General features: G+C 38.0%; 1 protein-coding gene across 1 annotated transcript; it reads right to left on the bottom strand.

Moving 5' to 3' along the window:
- Positions 1 to 26,563, bottom strand: LOC127639987 (fibroblast growth factor 22-like). Its single transcript, XM_052122351.1, has 3 exons — positions 26,064 to 26,563; positions 2,909 to 3,012; positions 1 to 195 (listed from the first exon to the last, which is right to left on the bottom strand). The coding sequence occupies exons 1-3, from the start codon at positions 26,413 to 26,415 to the stop codon at positions 1 to 3; spliced, it is 651 nt and encodes a 216-aa protein (XP_051978311.1). The 5' UTR covers positions 26,416 to 26,563.
- Between the last annotated feature and the right edge of the window lie 1,139 nt (positions 26,564 to 27,702).

The raw sequence follows: 27,702 nt of genomic DNA, 5'->3' as shown, positions 1-27,702 counted from the left end.
CTATGTTGGCAGCATAGGGAGGAAATGGGTTGATGGGTGCCTCCGTCTAGCTTTGTGGCCTCTGCGTGGTTTCCCTCGGCCATTCAGTGACACAAACATCTGCCTTCCCCTGTGCTTCCAGCGGAGGGAGGCGTAGGTGTTATAACCATTTTCCTCAATGCGCTCTTTGAACTTGCAGCTGGGGTTGTATCTGACCTGCAATAAATCAAATTAAGAGTGCAGGTGAGTTCCTACTCAACCTGGGTTGTTGAAACCAGGGCTAATACTAATATGCAATCTTTGGGGGGTATTTAGATTTTTATGGGGGGGGCAAGCGGTTGTTGAAACCTTTCAGTAGAGTTGCACATATGTTAGATACGCTGATCTGACAAATATAGACCTTATTCAGGGTAGACGCCACATTAACATTTTTGCAACTGAAGATGAAGCTTTGAGGGATAAACATATTTCTATTGTTTTGTCGAACCTGGTCTCATTGAATTATTTTAATACACATAAATTTTTCCTAAATGTTTTTTGCATGGCTCGTTATAAGGCAGTTTCCTGGGGATATGAACATTTGGGGTGCTAAAACAACTATACTTTTTACATAACTTTCATATAAACAATGAGTAAATTGGCAGATTATCTATTCAAAAACACTTACACTTACATTTAGCCCTGATGACATCTTAACACTTGCACTATAGAACATTGCAATAGTGATTTAAAGGACCAGAGAAAAACTTACATGTAAGAAACCATATACTATCATTTTGCAAAAATGTTGCCACAGTCATGTCATTTTCTTGAGATCTGAATGATTGACACCAAGGTATTAAATAGTATTAAAGCTGAAGTATGTAACTTTTTCTGTTTTAAAATACTTTATCCTATCCCAGCTTAATATGCAGAGACAATTATTAGTAAGCCATTCATAGGTTAATTTACTTGAAAAAGGTATGCTCTTTGTTTTTGTAGTGCTATGAAAAGTGCTCGCTATGAAAATTGTTTGTTTTGAGCGACCCGCCCTAACAACGTTAATCAACCAATGCATGAGTTTGGGACAGGATATCTTTTTGTTTGACCAATGGCAGATGGAGAGCATATTCAGAAAGCTGTTTTGAAAACAAAGTTTATTTTTGCAATCCGTTTGGTGGCACTAGTGGTACAGAAATTACATACATCGACTTTAAATAAAATTTTATAAAATAGAAATTAAATTCAAATTAAATATGGCATCTACCCTGATTAGTTTTTGCTCACAAAACTGGTAAGAGCTAGCTGAAATTGTCAGTTCCACTCTTATTGGTTAGTCGCTGGAATTTCCAGATCTTGCAATGTTCATGACATCAAATCTCTGACAGACATTCTGGTTTAGTAGAAATCTGATTTTAGATTAACCCCTCCACCAAACATCATGTGGGAAAAAGAGAACTGTTGTGGATCACTTTCCAGTCAGTCAGGTGGCCCCTTTCTGTCGAAGTTGGATAGAATATGCTGCAAAGTTGACCAGACCTTATGTCGATAGTGAAAAACTTGACACACAAGACTATATTGAAATTTCAGTTCAGGTGATTTTGTGAGCGTAACCTATATACCCCCTCTTCCCTCCCCTCTTATATTCAGATTTGTTGTCTTCAAATATGTTTTTTTTTTTAATTGTTCTTGTCTGAAACTATTACATTTGGTTCCCCCAGTCCTGAGTACAAGGTTACAGCCTTCATACATTTACATGTTGGGCATTTTGATCCACACTGCCTTACCAAACAAATCAAACCATTAGGAGAAAAACAGCAAAGAAAATGTGTATTGTGTGTCATCAGGGATCGTCAAATGACATATACAAGGTCAAACTGTGATTATTGAGATATATTCTGATTAGTAAAATGTATTCTGAATGCTCCAGTGCATATCTATGATGTATTCATTTTATCTCATCCAATTTGTCATTGTAATCAACCATCACCCTTTCGCTTGGGCTCGAAAAGCCACCTGACAAAGCCAGAGAGAGCTTTTGATACACTGCTACAGCTGGAGAAAGCTTAAAAGTTGAAAAGGAGAAATGTCATGGTGATGGTATCTTTCAGTCTGATAAGATCACTTTGGAATGATTCAATGTGTCTAATAATCATTTACATGTGATCTGAAAGGGGATGAGAAGAAGGTGCTTAGGTCTTGATTAAGGTTTGCAATGTTTACTCTTGGAATTGGAGGAAAGATTTAGCCATCTGTAAGCCATCTTATCATGGCTGGGTGACAAATTACCAGGTTAAGATTTCTAGGAGAGCAGTTAAAGCATTCAGGCAGCATGCAAAGTGGGCGTCTTCATTAAGCATGCCACAAACAACTGCCTGGTGGCACGCACTGACTTCATGGTAACAGTGTGCCACAACAGATTCAGGATAGTGAAGTGCAGTCCTGTATTGCCCTGGTCTGAGTTTTTTGCTGTTTTTTTTGCTTTTGTATGTGGTCCTATCACCTGACACTCCAGGAATCCCTTAATTATTGTGCTTTTGATCATATGAACAAGTGTTCTTAACATTAAGTTTGCTAATCTGTAAATTAAAAGAGTTTTAATCATTAACCATTAGTGTTCATATGTATTTCATTTTTCACAGGTAGTTTTGCACATACAGTATGTGTTTAAAGGGTAATATTCATTCTAGGGTTAAATAATAGTATTAAAAGTAATAGTATTATTGTTAGGGTAAAATATCAGTTCAAGGATATTCACAGGATGACCAATTTTTGCTCATAGATTTGCTTGCTGCTGCTTCAAATGTCTCTGTTTAAAATAAAAGTTATATTTTTTTCTCCATTTTCAAAAAATGATCTTTATGGTTGAAGAGGTTCCTTTGACTTAATTAATAAGTATTTTCTCTCATCCCCACTTGCCTTCTGAAACATTGTTTTAAGATGTACCTACCGATCCGAAGAGCGTGCCTTTTTTGGACATAGCTAAGTACAGGCCGGTGCTGACAGATTTGATGGCGACAACTCCAACACTGACAGATCGGATTTCCATCAGACCTGAAGAAGAAAAAAGGAACAGAAGTCTGGTTTAGAGAGGGGGAGTTTCCCCATAAAAAGCCACTCTATCATTACTGATTAGAATAGCAGGAATCCATATGCTCAAGGGATGAGTTTTTTCCCAGGACACGAAAAAACAGGACACACTACAATGGGCCATTTTGAATGATGCTCTTTCTGAAGCTACCAAGAACAACTTACACTTTGGTTTTCCTTGGAAATCTGGTTAAAAGGAGTCATATGCTACTTAAAAATATGACATATTGAAGCAATAGTCAAATGTGCCTTTAAACAAAAAAAAATCTAGTTTGTTACAATTCAGACTTGAATTGAATTTGGGTTGAATGTCCATCATAAAGCAATGCTAAGCTCTTTGATTAATCTGGTTTTGCTCAATCTGTCATGACAAGAGGGCAAATTATTTGGGAAATTACCTGAAATGTCATGCCAATCTTTGGATAGTATTTGATTGCTCTCTGTCAGAGCATTCCTTACCATTACATCACATCACATACTTAATGTTTGATTTTATCTGTCGAGATCATCCATGATTTTGTAAGGCTCATAAAAACCAGCTTTTAAAGCAAAAAAAGACAAAAACACTGGTAAGCATTTGGTGTCAGCAGGGTGCCTCTCTGTAACACAGCAAAGGGGAAACAGCGCAGACAAATCGGCTGTTGGCTTTGGACAAGGACTGTAAACACAGTAACACACTGAGGTGCTGAATGAGATATTGACATTGCACCAGTTGGGAAAAGAAGGCAGAAACACAGCACAGAAAGGCGGATCTGTTGAACACATGTGTTGCAGGTGGCAGACTAAAGAACTCGTAGTTGGAATTCTGGTTAAAGCTATTCAACTGTGACTAAATAAACCCACACAGTTAGGTCTGAGCAGGTGTAGCCATTTTTCAAGAGTCATTTCTCCCAGTTTAAACTCCTTGACTAATTATTGGCCGCAATGTGGTGACACTACCTAGGATAATTCATAATTCTCCTGCTGAATTATACATGCCTTCTTAGAGAATATGTTGGATAAAAAAAACCACTGTGGTCTCAAGTTTGGTTTGATTTGGAAATTTGAAACATAGACACTGCAGACACATCTCACTGTGTATTAGGCAACAGCTGTGTAACCCCAGTTCAAATCCCTGGTTTCGGCACCAGTGTAACAGAGTTTGTATTTTTAGGGCAAATGGAGGAGTCAGGAGGCACCCAGAAACATTCGATGTGAGTATTTTATTACTCTTCAGCATCATTCACAAAACTCAACCCAACAAGACAATAATTACTGTCACACACACAGGAAAAGTCTCTCTCTGGTCTCTCTCTTTCTCCCGATTGATGCACTTGTCTGCCTTTTCAGGTCTCCCTCCGCCATCAGTATAACGAGAGACATGTGTTAATGATAATGACAGCCCAGCTGACGAGACTTACTGCTCTCCCTCTCATACAGACAGACACATGACCATGCCCCAATACTCACAAATAGTTCAAAAGTTCTTCAGCTGAAATCCATCTGTGTTTACCAAAGTCAAATCACTGTCCCTTAGTGGGTGAAGATAGATGTGTTGTTTAACTTATTGTCACGTGTTGTGCTCTGGTTTCCGGGTGAAATGTCCACAGTGTGGTGCCAAATGCGAGTTGTAGTTGTAGTTGTAAATTTTAGCTGCATATTTTATTAACCCAAAAATCGAACCCAAACACCAACCCTAAACCTAACCCTAACTGGAAGAAAAATGGAATCTTAGAGGAAAAATGCAACCTCGTAGAGACAATGTAAAAATGTCTGATGGGGGTATATTTGCCAACTTTCCCCATGCTAATACAGGACTTTTGAGCATTTGAAACACTTCAATACAGGACAGGGGTCCCACACAATTGTTTTGCTATTCCAACGGGGGCAAAGCTTAAAGCTCTGCATAAATGCGGGACAATGGGTATCCCATTTGCGACATCATAATTCAGCCAAAATAAGTAACATCCCAGCTATAAAGTAATGCGTTTCTTCATAAACCTATGAATAAACATCATAACAGTAACACAGACCCAGTCATGTCATAAACACTAGCTGGTAGATCATACAGGTAGACAGCTGCAACCCCTCATGCCCTACTTCTATAAGGAATGTCTGCACTTTGAAAGCCAATATATAATTTTCTTGCCATGTTTACAAACACGGTAGCTTTGGTGACGAATGCGTGCCAACAGCTCATAGACATCCAGCTGGTCGGCCAGATGATTGGAGCTCACATTGAGTTAATGAGGAATGATCCAGTCAAATGAAAAGCACTGGCGCTGCTACTTCTAATTTTCATTATTAGATGCTCAAAGGTGTGAGTCAAGTCCTGTTGCATATGAAAATCAGCCCAGAGGGCCTACTAAAATGAGGGTATCTGATTCAAAGATACTTTAATATACTGTATATGTTGTGCTTTATTTAATGCACAAAACCCTACCTTTCTTTTAAAAAACAAATAATAGTAAGTTATTAGATAGTAGAGTTACTCTGTCTAACTACTTTTGTACCAATGTTTGAACCAGTTGAGTAAATTCAAAGGAAATGCAGTGAGGATTTGTCTAAGTGAAATTATTCAAGCTTTTGACGCTTGACCAAACAACTATAAAAGCAGGATGGACCTTTATTCATCTTTATTCCCTTTGAAAATGACTTCTATTGTGTTCTAAGCTCATGGTCTCTGGAGTGCTCAAGGTTGTACATTTTTCATGAAAATGCCCAGCCCAACAAGATAAAACTACAAGGGCAGGAAGTCTGACAAAATGTTAATCTTCACAGAAACTCCATTGAGAAATTCCATTTGAGCCATCAAATAATCATTTGTACATATTTGCTTGTTAGAATTCTACTTATTAATATTTACAGTCAATTTGCAGTCTATTCTAATAATTTCCACAGTGCACAGGATAATTACAATATATTAAATGCAGTGATAAGGCATTCTACTTCAGCCTCTTTGAGAGTGGAGAAAGAAAAGGAAAATTTAAACTGTTGTAATTGTAATAATTTTAACAAATGTTTCATAAGTTGGCTTTTTGTAAGTAATGTTTTAAGTGTTGAATAGTTTCAGTAAAATGGTGAATAGCAGCAAGTTTGTTTTCATCTCATCTTTAGCAAATTATCTTGACCTTTGATATGTTTTGGCCATAGCTGTCAATAAGCTGCTTGAACTATTCCAAGCAAAATCCTAATTTCTTCAGACTTAGTCAAGTGTAAACTAGCCATTCTTTCCATCTCAGATGTAACTCCTGAAAGCTCTTTGCATAGTCGTTTCAGTTGTTGCCCTAATCTCCCACCCTTGACTTTTTTGGAAGTGAGCCCATCTTCAGATCACTTAGCCCTTTTTCAATGTTAAAAGCAAATCATTTTAAAAAAGCAGGAAGGAGCTCTCAAAGCGATTTCTTTGTCAGAATTATTGTCGGGTGAGAGGAGGAGGAGGAGGAGGAGGAGGAGGAGGAGGAGGAGGAGGAGTGACATGTAGATGCTGGTAATAAGGACAGTCAGGGTGGAGGTCAGGAGGTTCCTAAAATTATGTTTCCTTCAACTGGCCTTTTGCTCCCAATAGGCCTTTGTAACGTACCTGAGATTTGGAAGCTGACAAGGTCTCATTAATGACCCGGCTTTTGTCACACTAAGCAAAGTTCCACCCACATCAATTAAAAGAGAAGAAGGGGGAAGGCAGGGTGAAAGATGGAGCTAGGTTTCCCCCCTTCCCTTATGTGCTTTTTAAAGAGGGTCTTTAATTTCCCAGGTTGCCCCCTCGAGAAGCCCTCTCTGGCCTGTTGCCCCTTAGAGAGAAAGCCTGGGAATCTCTTGTCTCCAACTGGGTGCTTGTAGTTGATTGACATACCTTTTCAAACTTTTTTCACAGTTTGCTTTTTCCTTTAAACTTAGAGGGTACTGATGTTTTTTTCTCTCCTTTTCAGATCACAACCTTTTCATGCAGAGTTCTTATTGCTGAGCGTAATGGCCGTGACCAGCACCTTTGATCAGATCAGCTTCCTTCTTCGTGCTCTTGAGCCGACTGAACTCTACTCCTATGTGTGTGGTGAGTGTTCAGACAGTAAGCCCACCCCAGTTACCACTACTTTAAACAGCTTTAGTTCAAAGTGTGAGAGAAACTGCTCTGCTCTACTTTTTGAACACAGTTATCATCAAAATCTTGCTTGTGCCCTGGGAAAGCAGTTATCATTTGATGCAATTACCTACTGTTCATCTGTGATATAAACTCCCAATTAAATATTTTTCTTACATCACTAATCTCAGGTATTGGTCATGTCTGTTGGGCAAACAGTGTTACCTCAGATATCATTGCTATCATTTTGGAGGTTGGTCTCAAGTTAAAGTGGACTGTTGTGGTCTGCGTCGACGCAACACGTAGCTCAATATTGTTAGAGATGCATGTCAGGCTACACTATAGGTTATGCAGTAGCCGCCATTGCTACGTGTAGCCTATGTCATAGGTTTGACGCAGAAGTACAAATTGAGCTACAATTACAGTAGTGATGTCTGTTAGTGCAACTTTGCACAACATCAGACTGGTAAGATTTCAGTTGAACAAAAGTGTTTACATGATATTAAAAAAAACTTAATCTTTTAAAGTGCATGTAAACATATAAAATTGGTCATGGTATGTCAGTTACTTCAAAAAACATTCTAACAAATTATACCCTATCATAATAATATCATATTCAAAAAGGCATGCTTAGGCTTATAGTGCCTCTAAAACTTATAATTTAGTGGGAAATTATATCTGCAAGATCAAGGCAGAACTACCGACTTTCAAGCCACTTTGTAAAACAAAATGCTAGTTCAATATCACTTAAATATATGAAATGGGTCCTTGTAGCCACATCTGTTGCTGATTTGATTTTAATACTCACTTAAACCTTGATTGCTTTCAAATTCAGTGCAAAACTACATATTATGTTCATGTACATATTCTACATATTCTTCTGTATATATTCTGACATCTTTAAGTAATGTGTTAAACCTTTAAATGCAGAAAAGAGAGCAGTTACCCAGGGCCAGCTGTGGAGCTCCTTCCTGTGTTTTCCGGACAAACATAATAACTATCATATAACTATTCATCTAAACCAACTAGGCTACGACACGTCTCCTATCTGCACACATACACCACTTCTAAACTGCTGCTCTCGAAACCCTGGAAAACTCTCTGTCCTTACCTCCTGAATATACCGTACATATACAATACATATAAGGCTGGACTGTGACCCTGTAACCTCAGTGGTACTGTCATGGTTTACTAATGTCTCTTGCCCAAGCGCCAGCATTTAATGAGGCTTTCCAGCTTTGCTTAATATACTATTATTCAAATGATGTAAGTCTGCCTAGGCCTATATTTGTGTGTGCCACTTTGAAAGATTCATATTAGACCTCATAACACCTTATACAGCCATAAACGTAACTCATGTTTATTTTTAATGTAATAAATGTGAACAGCTAAGCTGGTTATAATACTATTTTCCACAAAGTTGTCTAAGAACAAACCCTCTCAGTAAGAGTATGACCAGAAGCATACTTTACCCAAATATGTGAACACAGTAGCGAATTGCAAGTGTGCAGTAAATTTGAATGTGCTTAACATACTGTACATTATTGTGTAGTAACAGACCTTAGTTCTGAAGTGGGTGACAGAATAAGCTTTTAAAGTCTGTGCCACTAAACAGAACACATCAATAGCTAGCTATAAACATCCTTACAAGGTCGAGCTTATTCAGCATGATTCACTTTAAACTGTTGCTCCGTCATAACAGTGGTTGACCTGAAAGAGAAAACTGACCATAGAAGAAGAGTGTACTTTATTGCCCACTATAGCACCCCTTGTGGCAATGTTGAGAATGCAACATGATCGCATTATGAATGCGTTGTGAAATGGATTGTGCTCTGAATCATTACAAAACACAGCAATGTTTGAACTAGCATGCATTGCTAGAAGCGTCTACGTTCATGTACATTGCACAAAACATAGTGTAATGCATTATACATAATGTTTTTTGCCATTTAGAAGAGGACAATGGTATGTTTGAATGTACTATTTTGCATTTGGGCCAGTACTTAATGTGAAAACGGTCAAGAAATGGGAAGAAAAAATGTCGAGAGCGCAAAGAAAGGATGTGACTCAAGCAATTCTTTGCCTGGCCTGATTTTTGTCTTCATTCCCACATTCTTGCCATCTCCCAGGGGTGGGGTGGTGTGTTAAACTATGCTGGCTTTGATAACATCACTCTTTCTCATCCTATTAGTCTGCTATCCATTGCACCAGACGCTTGTGTGTGAGATAAACATGCTCATGTTCACAATTAAATTGGTCATTAAATCGTTTTTTCACCAATTACAGGCCTGAGCAAGATACCTTGTGGCCTCGGAGCAATTAGTACACAAGAGCAGAGAACCGCTGAGAACATATGTCAGGGAAAATGTAATATTAGAAGATTTTTTTTCTGTTGAATCATTTAATGTCTAGGAAACTATGGTGTGTGGATTGATGATGGCACTAAACCATAACAGATCACAAGTGAACTTTGATGGAGACAGATGCATCTCGGGACGCATTTTTAAAAGTTCTTTATCTTGACATGACATCATAAAAAAAGATTTGCTCAAGTGCATAAGGCTGATAAAACTTAAGACGCGGCACAACGGTGAAAAACATCTCTATTTTGCACATATTTACATGGAAAACAATTGAAAAATATCACAGATGGATGCAATAACGCATTTGGGGTGAGCGCCCCCTTGAGGCCAAAGTATGCTTCAGTATTCTGCTTGCCGCTATGTCTCATGCACAGCGTGGGGGAACGAAATTTCGTCATCATCACAGTACGTGCGTACTGTCCGTGTGCAGCCTAGTTTTTCTAGACATGGGTATGCTCTACATCTGTGCACATCCTCTGCATATGTGCCTGGTTGACTGTAGCAAGACTATCACAAAACAGTCATAGTGCGGATGGATTGAACACATCTGTATGGACTTGCAGTCAAAAGAGTATACTTTGAAAGGCTGAAGCACTCGATTGTCTGCATGTGGAAAAACGAAGTATGTCTTAGCCTTTACTGTGCTAATATGGTCTATATGGTACTATATACTAAATAGTAGACCAAACAGTATCCTTGGTCAGAACTATCTATTTTATACTTCCAGGTGTATATCATGTCATTTTTCAAACAACATGAACAAAAGCAAAAAGTAACTATTGATACAGCTCAGGAGTTTGCAGTTCATAGTTAAAATGTAATCAAATCTGCACCATGTTTTTAAAACATAAAAATAATCAAATAAATCTATTAAAAAATTAAATATATGTCACATACGTTGAAGTTAAATAATTCTGCCAAGCATTTACTGTCCAGTATCATAAATGTCCATTGGCTATAATCTGAAACATCTGGATCATACTTGGTCTTTACTTCCCACCATGTGTTTCATAGGGCTCCAGTATAATAAAGCAAATGCCATATTCACTCAAGCTGTACTGAACGGCATAAAAAAACAATATTCCATGAACCAAAGGGTCATGGTTGGAAAACTACATTTACTCTTAATTCTGAAGCTGATTTACCCCAAATGCTCCAAACAGAACACAAAGGTGATACAGTACTTTTGTATTGTTGTAAAGGGATACCAACATGGTCCAAAATGATCAATCCCCAAAAGTGAGTAAAATTTGCTTTGTCAAGTAAATAAGACTGACCAGCTGGTCTTTTAAGATACCATAGATAACAATAAATGGTTTCAAATAGTAAGAAATTACATTCAGACCCTTGAAAATGTAAATGGTAATGATTCAAATTAGATACAGTTTATACAAACCATCTACAAAAAAACCTCAGTGTCTTCTAACAACTTTTACCTCAGTAGAAGATTTATCTTTAGTTATCTTTAGAAAATCTTTAGTTTATATAGGACACCTAAAGTTTTTATTTCACCCACACTCCATGTGGTGATGCATGCTATATATGGAATATTCCTTGCATCAAGTCACAAAAACGAATATATCAGGAACAATAACGTCTTCACGTTATTGTGAGGTGCAGTTTCACTGAAGGACAGAAATATTTTATCTTGCATAAGATGCTGAGAGTGATGAAATTCACTGAACTGTTTTTCATAAATATGCATGAAAAAGTATCAAGTAGTATTAGTATCTTTAACATTAAAAATACTGCAATATACAGTTTCATGGCGGTTAAGAAATAACTATGGATGGTAAATTTTCTTATCAACATTAATTGAGTGTGGCAAAAAGGTCAAATAATAGAAAAATGGAAAAAATTATAATAGAAAAAATGACAATTCTGTCATAATTTACAAGCCATTGTGTGAATTTGAACCATGAGCATCAAGGCACTTCTGCTCAGTTTAGAGTCCCATTGTCACACTTATCTCACACAATTCAGACCTGTTACAGTTTCAGGGGCCTGCCCTTGGCCTCATTTTGCTTTTATGGCTCACTGAATGCAAGCTCTGGGGATTAGCCAGGTCCTTCAAAGGCCATTACAGCTAGTGACAGGTATCCCGTTACCCCCCACACACAGAGAGAAGGACCAGGTAAGAGGCACAGAGGCCAGGAAAGAGAGCAGGGGTCAGTCGGGGACAAAGAAAGACTTAGCCAGGGCCCCACTCTCTTTCTGTCTGTTTGTCTGCCTTGTCTACATTTACAGTCTGCTCTCTTTGTCATAGATTGGTTCCCCTGATCTTGTAAAGGGGTTTCATGTTGGGAAATGTGTGATACAAGGGAATAGGTTTGTGACAGAAAGGCTGAAAATGTGTTGGATCATTAAATTCCAATGACTGATGTGTCTTGAAATTTACAATTAAATGCTGCTATCCAGATTTAAAAATGAGATCTTTCTTTCAACTCTGAGATAAGATTAGTCAGTGGAAGAGAGATTCTCACAAGGCAGAGGAAGTCTTTCATTAGTCAATTATTGTCTCAGATAAAGAGGCCACTTCTAGTATCAATAGATTCAGGGTCAGAGGCCAAATTACATCATCAACCCCTAAAACAAGATCCTAGAACGTCTGATTTAGCCACTGTGTGGCTCACAAAGGGTAACGTGAGACATGTCAATTGAGACAATTCCCTTGACCTGCTAATCCAAAACATCTCCTGAATGACTGATAAGAGCCTGAAAACTAGAGCCAAGACATGGAAGGTACAGTTGTGCTCATAAGTTTACAAACCCCTTGTAGAATCTTTAAGAAGCTTAGCCATTTCAAAAAAATTAAAGAGATCATAAAATATTCTGAATATGCTGCATAACAGATATATAAAGGGCAATGTAGTCTCATAGAATCATGCTACTATACTGTACCTACATCTTTGCAAAATTATATTTACTTGGCTCATTGTACTTATCATGGCAGTTTCTTGATTAAAAAACACTCGAGGTGCAACAACTACAATGACACAAACACAAGTAAATGGGCAGATTTTCAGAACGTAAGCACATACTTTTAGCTCTTTTCCTCTCACAATGTTATCTTATGACATCAAAACACTCTAACTACAGAGCATGACTTGTAAGGTGATACACTTATACATTTGCATTACATTATCAACTACAATTACAAGCTTATTCGATTGCAATACAGTTTTGCGGTAGCTCAACGTTTAGAGCGATGCACTTGCAATGCAAATGATTGTGAGTCCAAAAGAGCACACAAGTCGACACTTGAGCTGTAAGTGTTTAGGATTAGTTTTATGGCTTAGGGTAGGGAGTAGGGCTGCAACTAAAAATAATATTGATAATCGATTAATCTAACTATTATTAGAATGATTATTCGACTATTCAGCGATTATTGCAATGATTAATCATTAGATATTAACTGATTATTCACCTTGTGACCGACTTAAAAGGCTGCATTAAACGTGCTTCTAGCAATAAATAGGACAAAATATATATTTTTAAATACCTCTAAATGGGAATTGAATTAAAGGGAAAAATATAGTAAAGAAATTCACAGCAAAAAATCCTATTGTTATCAAGTTTTTTTTGTGTTCCATTTAAAATAGTCTAAAAATCCTTAAAACAAGATAAATTTACTTGAGAAGCAACATATACGATATATAGACTTGCTTTAAGAGAATGTATCTTTTTTTTCTCCCCTTTTCTTCCCAGTTTGGAATGCCCAATTCCAAATGCACTCTAAGTCCTCGTGGTGGCATAGTGATTCGCCTCGATCCGGGTGGCGGGGACGAATTTCAGTTGCCTCTGTGACTGAGACCGTCAATCCGTGCATCTTATCACGTGGCTTGTTGAGCACGTTACTACAGAAACATAGCGCATGTGGAGGCTTCACTCTATTCTCCGCAGCATCCACGCACACTTCACCACGCGCCCCACTGAGAGCGAGAACCACATTATAGCGACCATGAGGAGGTTACCCTATGTCACTCAGCATGCTCTGGATTCGAACTTGTGACTCCAGGTGTGGTAGCCAGCATCATTACTTGCAAGTATAAATATCTTATATGCTGCTTCTCAGGCAAATGCATCTTTTTTTAAAGAAGTGTTAGATATTTTAAAATATTAGCATTTTTAATATTATATTCAACATTCTCAGATAACAATTTTTTCTTCTGCATTATAGCTGCTAAAAATATATATATATATTGTTTTAAAGGAGTTTTAGAGATTTATATCAAAAAACAAGCCAAAACAAAAACAAATCAAACACGCAATGTATTTTGTTGCAGTGTATCATGGGGTGAAGGCTGCCATCTCTCACCATTCTGTTCACGTCAATCCATCTTTAACTCACAAAAACAAACTCCCTCTTAGTAATAAAGCTGCATATTGCCAATTTTCTTCATGATAAGAAACCCATAGTGACATATATTATGATTCAATAAGTCACGAGTCATCACGTTATAATCCAGCTGCCTTAAGCATGTGCGCTCGATGGATGAGCGTCCCATGACAGAGTGCGCATAAGCCGGGTGCAGTTTCAATCTCTCCCCCTTAGAATGGGACATTCGCGCAACTCATAGAAGAGGCGCTGACCGCACAGAGAAATGCTAATTTCTGAGTTTGATGTTATTTACATGATCTGCTTCCATATTATTTGACCTTTATTAAAGCTATAATGCATTAAATATAACTGCATTAAACTTGTAATGCTGGGGTGTTTCCTTAAAGACGCTTGACATGCAAGTTTTGCTTCAGTGGAGCAGCAGCTCCAGCTCCACATATTCCACAATGAGAGTGCTTCTGTATTTACTTATTTGGTATTTTTGCATAATAATTCCCTCCTACTTTGTGATCTACATCACCTGAAGCTGTGAAAGTTTAGAGTGCATCTGGACTGTGATCTGTGTAATTCTTCCTTTCCTCAGTCAGGCGTGAGCTGCAGTGCTGCTCATTGGACTCACATCATTGGACTTAAATGTGATCTCATTTTACGTTAAATGAGATCAAGTGACTATTTGACAAAAAAAAATTTCATTGTCGACGTTGTCAGTAACGTTGACAAATCATTTCAGCCCTAGTAAGGAGGTATGTTTTGTTGATTTAAAACTCGATAAAGCATTAACCTTAAAAACCTCTTATGTTTGGGAGAACATTTGTCTTTCTCTGAAGTTTCTTTTTGCACCACACAGTGGACACTTCACCTTGGAACTTCCCAAGAACAAAGACATGGTCTGGTCTGTCTGTTCTTCAAGGACATAGGTGGCATGGAAAGAAAGCAGACCCCCATTAATGGGCTATTCTTTAATCAAGGAGAGGGTGTGCAGCAGTGCCTTCAAATCACGCATCACTTCCTTTCCCAGTAAGTGGGTAGCCATCAATGGCCTGTACAGATAGTTACAAGCAGATTCAAGGACTATTTAGTGACTAAAGGCTTCAGTTGTTTTCGGCACCCAGCACTATCAAAAGGCCCAGGATTAAGACTGAGATCATTGTTGAGAGGCAGTTAATTGCAGCAAGTTGCATGAGAGAAGTACAGTTCGCCTGCCAAGATGCCGATGCAGTTGTCCTGACCAAAAACAGGCAGCTGAAAAGAGCATGACCTTACAGTTTCTACTACCTCATCTTTGTCCCACCCATATGAAAATGTATGCAGAGCTCATTCAAACAAAGCAATGCTTGAATTTATCCAGAACATATCTTGAGTGTGTACGGCATAATACCTGTTGTCAGACAGAACAACAGCAATTACCATAATCTAGAATACATTGATTACATCACCCGTTCTTCTCTCATTAACAAAACCACTTAGCCTAAAAATAGCATCTGAGCTACAAAGGTTGTGTTGCATTGACAACAGGCACATGAAACAGGGCTGACCGAGCATAGATAAGGAGTTCCACTTGGTCAGTCCGAAACAGGATGATTTCCATGGCTGGAGCTGGTTCTGTGTTTCAAAGCACTGAAATGAGACGAACTGAACAAAAAGCTGACAGGCAGCACAAAGGGGCTATCAGCTTCTTGACAGATCTGTCAAATCACTCAGCTAGTGAGTGAGGCCTTGACCTTAACACTATCCTCCACAGGGGATTTCTGGCCCTTGTCCACTCAACCTTGGTCAGGAGCGTTTCTGATCAGAGCTCACCTGAAACTTTGCAACTGAAATGAGTAGCAGGAAGTGTCAAGGCATCAACTCCCCACATTTTAAAGAGGGTTTGACCCTGCTGGCTGGAAACTTAGCATCAGTGACATGCTAGACTCTAGCATTGCATCGATTTACTATCAAACATATTTTTTTGGTTTGCTGAAGTTTAATTTTCTTTCAAGAAGGTCAGACTGTCTTGTTTGCTTATACAGTAGATATTACTAACCACATTTATTGACAAAACTAGACACAGAAGAAAATCAGAAAATTGACAGACAGCACACTTCCTGAAAATGTTGATTGAGCTATTTGGCCACACAAATAGCTCGATCTAAACAGATCTTGAAGAGTGTGCAGGAAATACGTAATTCTGCAATTAAGCGTTTCTGAATCACAATTGTGATTCATATGGTGGCGATAGGGTAAGACACAATGGACAGAATATGTTTCAGTAAACTGAGATGATGCATCAGTCTTGACAGCTTCATAATGATGGTGGTAACATAGCAGTGACAGATGTAAACTGCTTGCCTTTAAGTAAATGGAATGTGGTGTGAACCAGCAATGGAAGAGATAGTTACCAATTCTAGTGTATTATCACAGAATTGTTGAGCTACGCACTTCATAAGAGTACTATTTCTTCAATTGGCCTACTGTCTAATATGGATAATTCTTATAGGGATGCAATGGAATGGAAATTGAATTTCTGGGCCAATATCGATAACTGATAATTAACAGCTCATTGTGGCTGATACAGATAACCAATATTAAAAAAATGAGAACATTACAATAATAAAATCCTTTGAGCTGGAACTGCTAGCGAATTGATTAAAAGCTAATTATTTTCAAAAGCTTGAAATTTGGACTTGCTGCTTGGATTTAAGGTTTAGCCAGACATGAACCAGAAATGTGTTTATATTACAGATGTATGCTAATGTGAATGAGAATTTTTTTTTAATACAGGACACTTGCATTAATTATATGAAGCCCATTTATATGAGTGGCTACGGTAATCCTGATGAATCGCTCACAAAGAGAGAACACCTCTAACTGTAATAATGCATTAAGCTAAAATGAGGTGATAAACAGCATGTAATGAACATTAAACAACAAAACACACAATACAAACCCTGATCTCTGTATACATGGATTAAAATATGTGCTAGCATCCAGACTGCGAGCGCAGCGGTGGTTTGTATTTTTTATGAATGTGTCTTGTTCGCAGATGCTTATTACAGTGCTTACACATCCAGTTTACATGGATTCATGTGGAAATTCATGTGTACTTCTGATTCGTTGTATTGATTGGCATCAATGCCTCAATGCTCGGCCTCGTCTGTCATTTCAGAACAGCAGATTTTAGCACATCATAATTACTCATGTCTTTAGATGGTGAAAGCTGTTGAAATTCAGTCCAAAGATGGACTTCTGAATGGCCCACCTTTTTGTTGTTACATGTCTGATTTTGTGCAAACAAGCCGAAAGTTAAGATGGGCAAAAAGATGGGCAGAAGCTGTTCTTATTTATCACACTAAAAAAAAGTTGAAAGACCTTGGATATAATGTATTTATAGTGTAATTCTCAGGGAATATCTTAGAACCATTTAAAGAGAAATACTTATTTAGAGTAAACTGTGCTACCATGGTGATAAATGCTTGCGTTATGCTTTGTTATATTGTTGGTTGTCGTTATGCTGTATTTTATCAGATATTTTATGACTATAATTATTACAAGTGATCAAAGTCCTTCAATAACCAATTCCTAGTTACAGCCTGCTATCTCATTTATTAACATAAAGCACCCAATAAATAAATCAAACCATGGAATGTGAAAAGGGACAATATAGTGTATTTTTTAAATCATGTTTAAAAGTACATTTTAAGTAATATTTAAAGATTTACAATATAAATTACATCTCACAGATGCAACATTTAAACTTTTATTAGTTTTATTATAAAGCCCCATATGCATCTGCAGAGGTTTGGGCTAAGCCCCGATCATCCACTGACTCTAGAACCGCCCCTGTATTTTAGTCAACAAATACAACCTATCACTAATAAACACAATGTAAAGAAAACCCTTTGCAACTCTGTGGGGGACTTAGAAGTCAGAAACCTCTATCATCCACACTAAGGTTGATAGATGATTTTGATATAAAATATAATGCTAAAAAAGAGTAAGATCATGATTGTCAGAAGTTGGGAAGACAGGCAGTCAACCTTCCCTGACTTCTATCTGTCTGGCACTGCACTTATGGTGTGTAGTGAGATTACATATTTGGGCCATATTATTGCAAGTGATCTTTCTGATGATAAGGATATCTATAGGCAGCGTCGGAAGCTGTATGCTCAAGCGAATATGGTGTGTCGTAAGTTTAGCATGTGCTCGGTATCTGTGAAGATCTTACTCTTTAAAGCGTTTTGTACACCTTTGTATACGGCCTACCTGTAGTGTAGTTATAAGCAAAGCAGCATTAGAAAACTTATAGTGGCTTATAATGACAGCATGAGGCTGCTGCTGAGAGCTCCAAGAAGCTCCAGTGCAAGCCATATGTTTGTCAGTATCGGGGTACCTACCTGCTCTGCTGTTTTACGGAATCTTATGTATAAATTTATGTGTAGGGTATCTGAGTCAGAAAATGACTTAATCAATGTTTTGGCTAACCCTGTACGTAGTTCTGTCAGATTTTCTTCCAGACTGTGGAACCATTGGCGAACATGTCTGTATATTATTCACTGAACATTATGGAAGGCTTTGTATTTTTATATGTATGTATCTGTATATGTATGTATGAGTGTTGGTATGTGTATGTATGTAGATTTATATATGTGTGTATATATATATATATATATATTTTGTGTATGTTTTTATTGTGATATGGATCCTCCTGGGTCTGAAATAAAAGTTTTCTTCTTCTTCTTCTTCTTCTAAGGGTAATCATTGTAGTAAACTTGAACTACTTTTATTTTCTTAAATATATTTGGCCATTTTGGTATTTATCCCAAAATGGCAGCTTAGACATTCATTTTACCACATTATAATGGGACAGGCAAAGAATGTGTAAATCTCAAAATGTCATAATTACATACAGGGCAATCTCCCTAAAGTCGCCCAGAGAGCAATATTAATCCAGCCTCCAAGATACACAGTCTGGGTTAACCTGAGCTTGAAGGTGAATAGCTTTAATCAAAATGTCAATTCAGAGCGACAAAAACCTCAAGAGGGTGCTTCAAGTTGGCACTGCCTATTGACTGAACCTGGTTACAATGAGGTCGATTCTGTCAGTCTGTCTGTCTGTCTGTCCTGTCTGTTTAATTTCGCCTCAGAGCTGAGAGAGGTGGACAGTGTTGCCTTTGGCAGATGTTAGTCCACATACGGTGCTACACGAGTGAGCCAAGCTGTGGGTTCCCAACTGATCTAATTAATACTTGTTTTACATCCCTCACAAAAAGTTATAATAATAATAACAGTGTTAATGACTTCTCATTGAGGGAAAAAATGGCCTCGGGTAAATTCTTTTCAAACATTACTATTTGGCTAGCAAAGATGAGAGAAGCTGAGCAATACCTTCTGAACTGTGAGTCTGCCTGCCAGTAATTGCACTACTGGGTATATACAGAAGAGAACATATAAATCTAAATATAAAAATATATTGCAGAAGTTGGATCATAAGAAAACTACCGTTTTTATGTTGTTAATGGTTGTTTTTGACTGTTTCATCTGCTAGTTTTGCTTTGTTCAAACTGCAGGGGAAGTCCGTTTTGTTTTAAGACAGACTGTTCAAACTGCAAATTACTGTATTTCACCATCGATTATGTTCTTCATGAGGACAGTTGTAAATCTGAACACATTTGTCACAAACAACAATGTAAACATAGGAAAGGTTGGCATATATTAAGTACCACAGTTAAGGAAGGTAAATTGACCCGCTAAAAGACCATGCGAAGAGCAACATTTACATGCTCTGTGGTCTTTTATACAGCCTGAACTCATGAATATTACGTGACCATGGCAACTGTTTTGCAAAATGAAATCACACGCTTTTCCCAGTGAAATGTCCAATGGGAGGCGTCAAAAGCGAGTGAAATGGTGTGTTAATCATGTGTTAAAGATTTTTAAGGTGAATATTACATGTAGGTTTTAATGAGTAAAATGTATCTAACTAACCTAAATCTTTAACCTAAATCTAACCTATAGTGTCCTAAAAGCAAATGAGAGGTGAACAAAACAGACAATGTTACCCTAAACAAACACCTAAACCTAACTAATAGTGTCCTAAAAGCAAATGAGAGGTGAAATAAACAGACAACTTTACCCTAAACAAACACCTAAACCTAACCTATAGTGTCCTAAAAGCAAATGAGAGGTGAACAAAACGGACAACATTACCCTAAACAAACACCTAAACCTAACCAATAGTGTCCTAAAAGCAAATGAGAGGTGAACTAAATGGACAACATTACCCTAAACAAACACCTAAACCTAACCAATAGTGTCCTAAAAGCAAATGAGAGGTGAACTAAACGGACAACATTACCCTAAACAAACACCTAAACCTAACCAATATTGTCCTAAAAGCAAATGAGAGGTGAACAAAACAGACAACATTACCCTAAACAAACACCTAAACCTAACCAATAGTATCCTAAAAGCAAATGCGACATGAAAAGCATACCAGCGTCATTTCATGTCGCTTCTATGACTTTGGTCTGATATATCAACTTGTGTGTGTGACTAGGCTTGAACCACAGTCTTCTGAGTTCAAAGTCCAACACTCTATCGGGTGAGCTACTGCAGAATCTAATCATGTTGGAATAAGTGTGTAAATGTAGGTGAGTCTGTAAAACAAGCATTTAAAATATGTTGTTTTTCAAATGATGTGTTAAATGTTTCGATATCATACCATACCAATGTGTGATCAAAAGTGCGAGAAAAAAAGTGTTTATAAAGTCATAATCAGCCGTTGTAGACGTGATTTTTTATTTTTTGCTTCCTGTCTGCACAAGGCCTTTTTCACCACTAGATCCAAACTGACTTGAGACAAAATCATTGCTATGAGTGTGAGGATGTATTTTTTTTTATTATTTTATTTTGAGCCAATGGTTGGAATACAGAAGATGTCTAAAGGGGAAAAGCTGGGCATATGGGAGTAAAGTCAGACTCAAACTTACTGGTGAACCCAGTTAAACGATGCATGAAGATGGATGCATTGGAGCTGTACACTACTAATTGCAGCATTTCATCCATTCATGACGCCAAAATTGGCCTTTGGAAACAGAAGAGGTTATTGAAATTAAGGCACTTTTGTACTGCCACTCCCAGAATGTGTGTGTGTATATGTCAAGTTGTGTCTTTTTCATTTTCCCTGTGTCTGAAACACCAGGTGAGAGAGGATTTATTTATTTTTTTTTTTAAAGTATTTTCTCACTATACTCTGGACCACTGTCCATCGGAAGGATTAAAAAAGGCTGGATTTGTAGGATTTTCTTTTTCCTGGCACCAAAATCTTCAAGAGGCCCCCACAGGCTGAATGTAAGCAACATTCCCAGACTTTCCAGAAGTATCTGGGCTCGCTTAGCATCCAAACTGTCACATACAGACCAGGATCTTCACTACACTTTCTGTACAAAGGCTCCTTAGTAAAGTACACACCCACTCTCACTCAATCCTTTACACATTTGAGGCAAGAAAGAATGGTCTCATCTAATTTTTATACTTTTTGATGACTATCAAGGTAATCCTTTAATCCCTTTTCCGAAATCTGCTGTCTGTAAATTAGAGACATGCTCTTACTATGTCATAAGCCACTTCAGTGGTTATTTTAATCATATATTTTTTTGTAATTTCTTCAAAATTGTCATAAAAAAAATTAAGAATAGTTGATATGATGCTCCAGTGATGAATATGGCATTATGTGACTCATATTAACCTCACATGATTCTATAGGGGGTTTATGTGCCAGCATTCAGTTCTGCACAATCTCTCCTCTGTGACTTCTAGGAGTTATGAACTGACAGTCTCTTCTTTTGAAATAAGTTTTAAATAATTCCACAATATATTCAGAACGGGTGGATGATTTTCTTCCCGTGACTTGGGTCCAAGCTCAACACACCTATGAAATCACAGCAAAGGGAAAATGGTTACATCTAAAGTGAGATGCAGAAAAGTGAGGGGAAACTTGGTAAATATGACACAACTCTTGTAAATAAAGCTGAAATGGAAGGAGAGGGAAAGAAAACGGGATACACAGGAAAAGGCCTGGCAAACTGCAAAGTGGCCATATTTTAGCAAAAGTGACTTTTCTGATTATGCCTGTCGCTTGACTTTATTTCCTTAAGAGCAGTGTTGTTGCTTGGACTCAAGTCAAGCATTTGATGTCCTCAACCACATACGCCCTGGACTTCAACAGTGTTCTTTTTAAAGACAAATTTTTGAGGAAAAAAGAGCTAAGCTGTATGTGTCTGCCAGCAATATTTCAGAAGTACGTGAATAGTGAGAAAAAAACAACCAAGCAAAATCTTACGATTTTACATGAAAATATTCGGTTAAGATATTCTGTTTTCTCACTAACCCACTTTAGGAGGTTGATAAGGTATGACTACAACTACATACAGTCTTTCTTTTTAAAGGGCACCTATCATGCCCCTTTTCACAAGATGTCATTTAAATCTTTGGTGTCTCCAGAATGTTTCTGTGAAGTTTCAGCTCAAAGTACCCTACAGATCATTTATTATACCATGTTGAAAATGCCAATTTTGGGGTGGGAATAAAAATTTGCTGTTTTTGTCTGTGTGTCTTTAAATGCAAATGAGCTGGTGCTCCCCGCCCCATATCCAGAATAGGGTGGAATTTTGACATCTTCGCTTTCGATAACTAGACATCATAAGCAATAAGACTGATGGTGGAAATAGTGGTGTTCAGCCCTTAATCTATAGATAAACCTATATATGTTTGAACCGGCATCAGACACTGATGAGGGAGAGACTCCGTCAGAAGTAACAACTTTGAGAATGAACCAGGAAGTTTCCGAGTGGTTATTTGATAACTTTTTATTTGTTGTAGAGTTTTTTCAGCAGTTTTGCAACGATGGATGAACAACACACACACACAAATACTGTTACGTCGTTCGCTATGCACTCTAATGAAACAACACACAGAAAACAAACCAACTTGCCCAAAAGTTGGGGGGTTGTCCTTTTCTGCATATTGCGGAACCATTACACCATTTTGTGGTCCATTCTGTATAACGTGGCGGCTCGTTTTTGCTTATCGCGGCCTATTCGGCGCGTTTCACGGACGCACCACCGTCATTTCTCCCGCTGGCCTCATGTCAAAAGTTTGAAAATATCACAAGTGCAAGCATATTAATCATTGCTTTTAGTGTTATGTATCTAAATATTTGGTACTTTTTGTGGAATTTTTTGGATGGACCAAGTCAACAGCTTGTTCAGTATCTCACCAGTGCTGGAAAGCCAGTAGACACCACGTGGGAACAGGTTAAGATTACAGTAAGACAGGTATCATACATTTTATATATTAGTGTCAACTTGGCACTGAAGTACTGGCACATTTCACATTCCTTTTATAAAGATTTATAAAACAGTCAGGCTTTACTAAAAACATTTGGGCCTTAAGCCCTGGTAGTCCACCTCCAGTAGTCTCCACTACCAGTATTCTCCCTACCAACTCCTCAGGTTCATTGGTTTCCACTTTAATGTTTCAGACAAAACTTTATAACCATTTGTGTTACTGGACCAGGGCCTGGTTGCAAGATACCCCTTGAGTTAAGAAAACCCTTAATTATAAATGTAAGGTGTATTTTCACTGAGGGTATTTTTAACTTAAGGTATATTACAGTCAACAGCTTGTCTAGTTTGCATTAGACATCCATGTGCTGTGAATGATAAAAATCGTAGTGCTGTCGATTGGCATCAATCTAATTTGAATCCTGAAACCTCAAAATGCTGAGTTCCATTTAGCACCTGGACAAAAACCAGTCTCAGGAATTAGAGCCAGACATTTCAAAGCTAGTTTGTGGCCGGTAAATCTTTGAAACCATTTGCACAATTATGCAAGCCATTTCCTCCAGTTCAAGGTGCTTAATTTTGTCCTGGCTCACACAGTGCCATGTAAAACCAGCAGGTCAACAAATGAAACATGGGCTAAAAACAGCACGATTACTTGTTTAATTGTTTACAACTTTCAAAGAAGTTGTTAGCAAGAAGACAAAAGTATTATTTTTGATTCTCACTGTCAAATGTATTGGTAATGTTTACCATTCCATGCAATAATGAAGTACTGGCACAAATGCTGTTCAACCGAATCTCCAATCACACTTCTATTTTCACCTCTGCATCCATTCTCCTCTCAAACTCTCCTTCAATCCTTTGCATTGAAGTCCATCTCTTCTCTCAGCTGTTCCAGTCTGCAGTTCACTGGGACTGATACAATATTTTCCTACTTCAATTAGCCAAGGGCCCGTTGACTAATTCCAACTGTTTTTGCACCTGAGAGTTTGGGAGGGAGAGTTGGAAAAAGTGAGAAGGAGAGTCAGTGCGAGGTTGTTTGGGCAACGCAGCAGTGTTGACGGACACTGAGGGCTATACAGAGGACAAGGTGGATAGCAGCAAAGAAATAACAAGAAGATCAATGCACGTGAGAAGTTGCTGGAAAAGAATTATGTTGAGGAATTTAGTTTTAAAAGATATAAGTAGGATAGGTGTAACAATTCTTTAAGGGGCTTAAAAGGAACCTATTTTTTACACAATGTTCTAAATCTAATTCTATAAATAGTTCTGTTTCTGATTGCTGAACATAATCATGATGCCTGTATTTTATTGCCTTACATAATATTAAATTAATTTTAAATTATAACGCCAAATATATTAGAATATAGTTTTCAATTTTTTTAAAGGAAAATCAAAAATAACCTTTATTTCATGACTATGGAAGGTAATACCAGGAAAGGCAATGTTGAGAAATTTAGCGAGACCTGTAAATGCAAGATATCTTGCTGAGAATGGGAGCCTCATTGCTGAAAAGGAACTTAATTCAGGGGCAGGAAATGAGAGGATGGCAAGTGAATGTAAAAGCAAATTGCCTCTGCGGACTGCACAATTTCACCCAGCTCTACCAAGCAAACGCATCTAAGTTGATCTGTCACTGCCTTGGCAAGCACCTCATGAACAAATGTCATGCAAGTTAAAATCTCACAGTGGCAGAGCAGTTAAACCAACTTCTCTAGAAAAAAGTGTGCCTCATTCTTTTTGGCAATAACAAATATACATATAACAAAGGTCAACCCATTGTTACCTTTATTACCCAGACCACTTAAAACAAATATGACTGAGTGTGTTACAGTACATGCACAATCTTATACCACTTATGCTTAATTAGATGACAAGATGTGTATTCATGTAACAACCTTAAACATTTTCCCTTAACAGGCTAAGGTAAACAGTTTAATAAAAAAAAAAATACAGCACATAGATTTTTGCCCAGATTTCATGTTGCATGAAAACACCTATACCAGTGTTTTACCAGCTTATCAAGTGTTGTGCATATTAAATTTTGATATCAAATAATCATAAGATTATAATCTTATGTAAATGCGATTTTGTTGAGTTGTCAAATTTTTGGAATAAGATGTTATTGGTAGTCATTACCATGTGCATGTAAACATACTCAATGTCGAACTATGACAAAGGATAAAGCTCCAGCTGGAAAAGTAGAAAGATAATGGAAGCACACTAGGAGGTTACATTACACAGGATTCTGGGGGCAATGATTTGTAAGAAACATGGGATCTTCCTGATGACAGGCGCATGTGGGTGATTTATCCCTGCAGGCTTTGTAGAGAACAGATGCACCTGTTGTTTGAAGATGTTCTCCTGAACATTTGAGTTGGCTAAGTGACTGTTCTAGCCATCTTTGGAGTTTTTCAGCAGAACTAAAATATTAAAATGAATTGTCAAAGTGCTGTATATACAGAAAGTATTAAGATCCTAAGCAATTACGTTGAATTCACTGTAATCTTGCAGGACAATTTGAGACCATACTTAATTGCAAACTAAATACAAAGCTGTGGTTAAGATTTATATTTAGAAAATGATCGCTTGCTGTTACATTTTGACAAGTTAATTCCTTGCCTGTAAAACTAATAACTTATTTCAAAGCACATCATTTCCTAGCTGCTCATAGTGTCTTTCCAAAATATAATTTTTTATTTTTATTCAGTATAACAATCTTACCTAGCAACACCTTCATACTCATACTCAAATAGTCTTTCCAGACAAGCATAGATATAGGAATCCCAAAAAATAAAAGACCATAAAAAGTGAAATGATAAGATAGTTAATGGAAGATCATAAAAACGAAGTCTATGACATAATGAGCTCCCACGCCCTTTCAGCAGGGACACAGAAATTACAACAAACACAAGGCATCTACTCACTGTCAGAGTAATTCTTCCGACGGGTACCATCCACCTTGCCTGTTTTGTCAATGCTGAGAAAGAATTTGTTGGCGGAGTAGAGGCGTCGCAGGCGGACATCACCCTCTAGGTGGTTATAGCTGCGTGTGTGCCGCTCCAGAGTCCACGAGCAGTTCGTACCCTGTGCCAGCACATGAAGTGTGTCATGCCCCACTGCAGGTGGGCAACCTCCAAGAGCAGAGCAAGCCAGAAATATCAGAGACAGGCATGCCAGGGAAAAAGGATAAGAAAGAATTTGCAGCCCAGGGAGGGCTGAGCCAGTTAATGCAAGGTTAGAGTAGAGACCAGCGGTGGTGGGTGTCCATTCGCACATGGTGGGTCAGACTCCCAAAGTGCACCTTGCACAAATAGTTGGCATGATGCTGGTCTTCGTTGGGCACTCTGCCTCACATGGACCCTCTCAGCGGTAACATTGGAAGATGGTATAACAGATCCTTTTACCAGGAACCATTCAAATGAATAAAGCCAGTGAGTAGTTTCTCTTTGGTCTTGTAACCAGCTGTATGTGTTTACTGCTGCCAGTCTTGCTCTTCAGAATGATGAGTTAGAACCTTGCAGTTCCATTCCAATGAAATGTCTTGATCTCCTCTGATTTTCCTGGTGCGTTCAGGACACTCAGTCAAACTTGACTGAGCTGTGGGAGCCTGTGTCCTGTGTGATGGTTGCACCTTGCAGGGCTCTGTCTTCTCATCCAGGGGCAGAGCAAGGTGAAATGGGAAGCTGTCTGACCCTGTCTACCTGTGAATGAACTGAGTTTGAGACTTAGTGTGTGTGTGTAAGTGAGAGAAAGTGAGACTACAGAGGGAAAAGAGAGGGAGAGGATAAGATAGAGGTGGCAGGGAGAGAAAACCTGACGAACTGAACGAGGCAGTAAAGCTCTAAATGGGTCTTTTCCTCTCTCTCACTCTCTGTGCCTTGCTGTCTGCTTGCTCTTTGGTGGGGTGGCTCAGTTCTTTCCTGCATTTTATTCAGGGCAGGGCTTGCATCCAGGGGACAGGAGATGGGTGGGGCCAGGATTATGAATAATCACTTCTAATAAATATCACTTGCAATATTACTTCTTTTTTCTCTACTGTCCTTAACTTTAGGAAGATGATCATCCTCAGAAGTGCCAGTGTCAGGAATTAGACGCATGAATACTGAACCTACACAAGCCAAATCATTTTAATTTCCTGTCTTTATTTTGGCAGGCAAGCCAAAATAATTGAGGGTTGCAATCACACATGATCTACAGTACTGAAGTTGAGTTTGTTGAAGTCTGTGGTTATTTATCAAGTAAATGACAGGTGATAAATCTGCTGAATTTAAAAAGCATGGAACTGACATTAGGGAATTTTCAACCTCTTTAAAAATGGATACATTTGAGCAGCAAATATAAGCAATAGCGATACAGTCTCTATGGCTTGTAATGACAATTTCATGTTGGCACTCCCAATCCACATTTTTGGGTCAGCTTCTGACCTGGTAAATATGAGTCTTAAAATGTTATTCAGGAACAGCTGTAAATCTAAAAAGCAAAACATTTTCCAAAAGAACACAAAGTCATATGAGTTTGGAATGTCTTAAGGGTAAGTAAATGGTGGCAGAAGGTACATTTTTG

Source organism: Xyrauchen texanus, chromosome 48 (genome assembly GCF_025860055.1).
Source record: "Xyrauchen texanus isolate HMW12.3.18 chromosome 48, RBS_HiC_50CHRs, whole genome shotgun sequence".
NCBI classification, from domain to species: domain Eukaryota; kingdom Metazoa; phylum Chordata; class Actinopteri; order Cypriniformes; family Catostomidae; genus Xyrauchen; species Xyrauchen texanus.
Note: the sequence above shows the minus strand (reverse complement) of the source record. Positions and strands in the feature narration are given on the sequence as shown.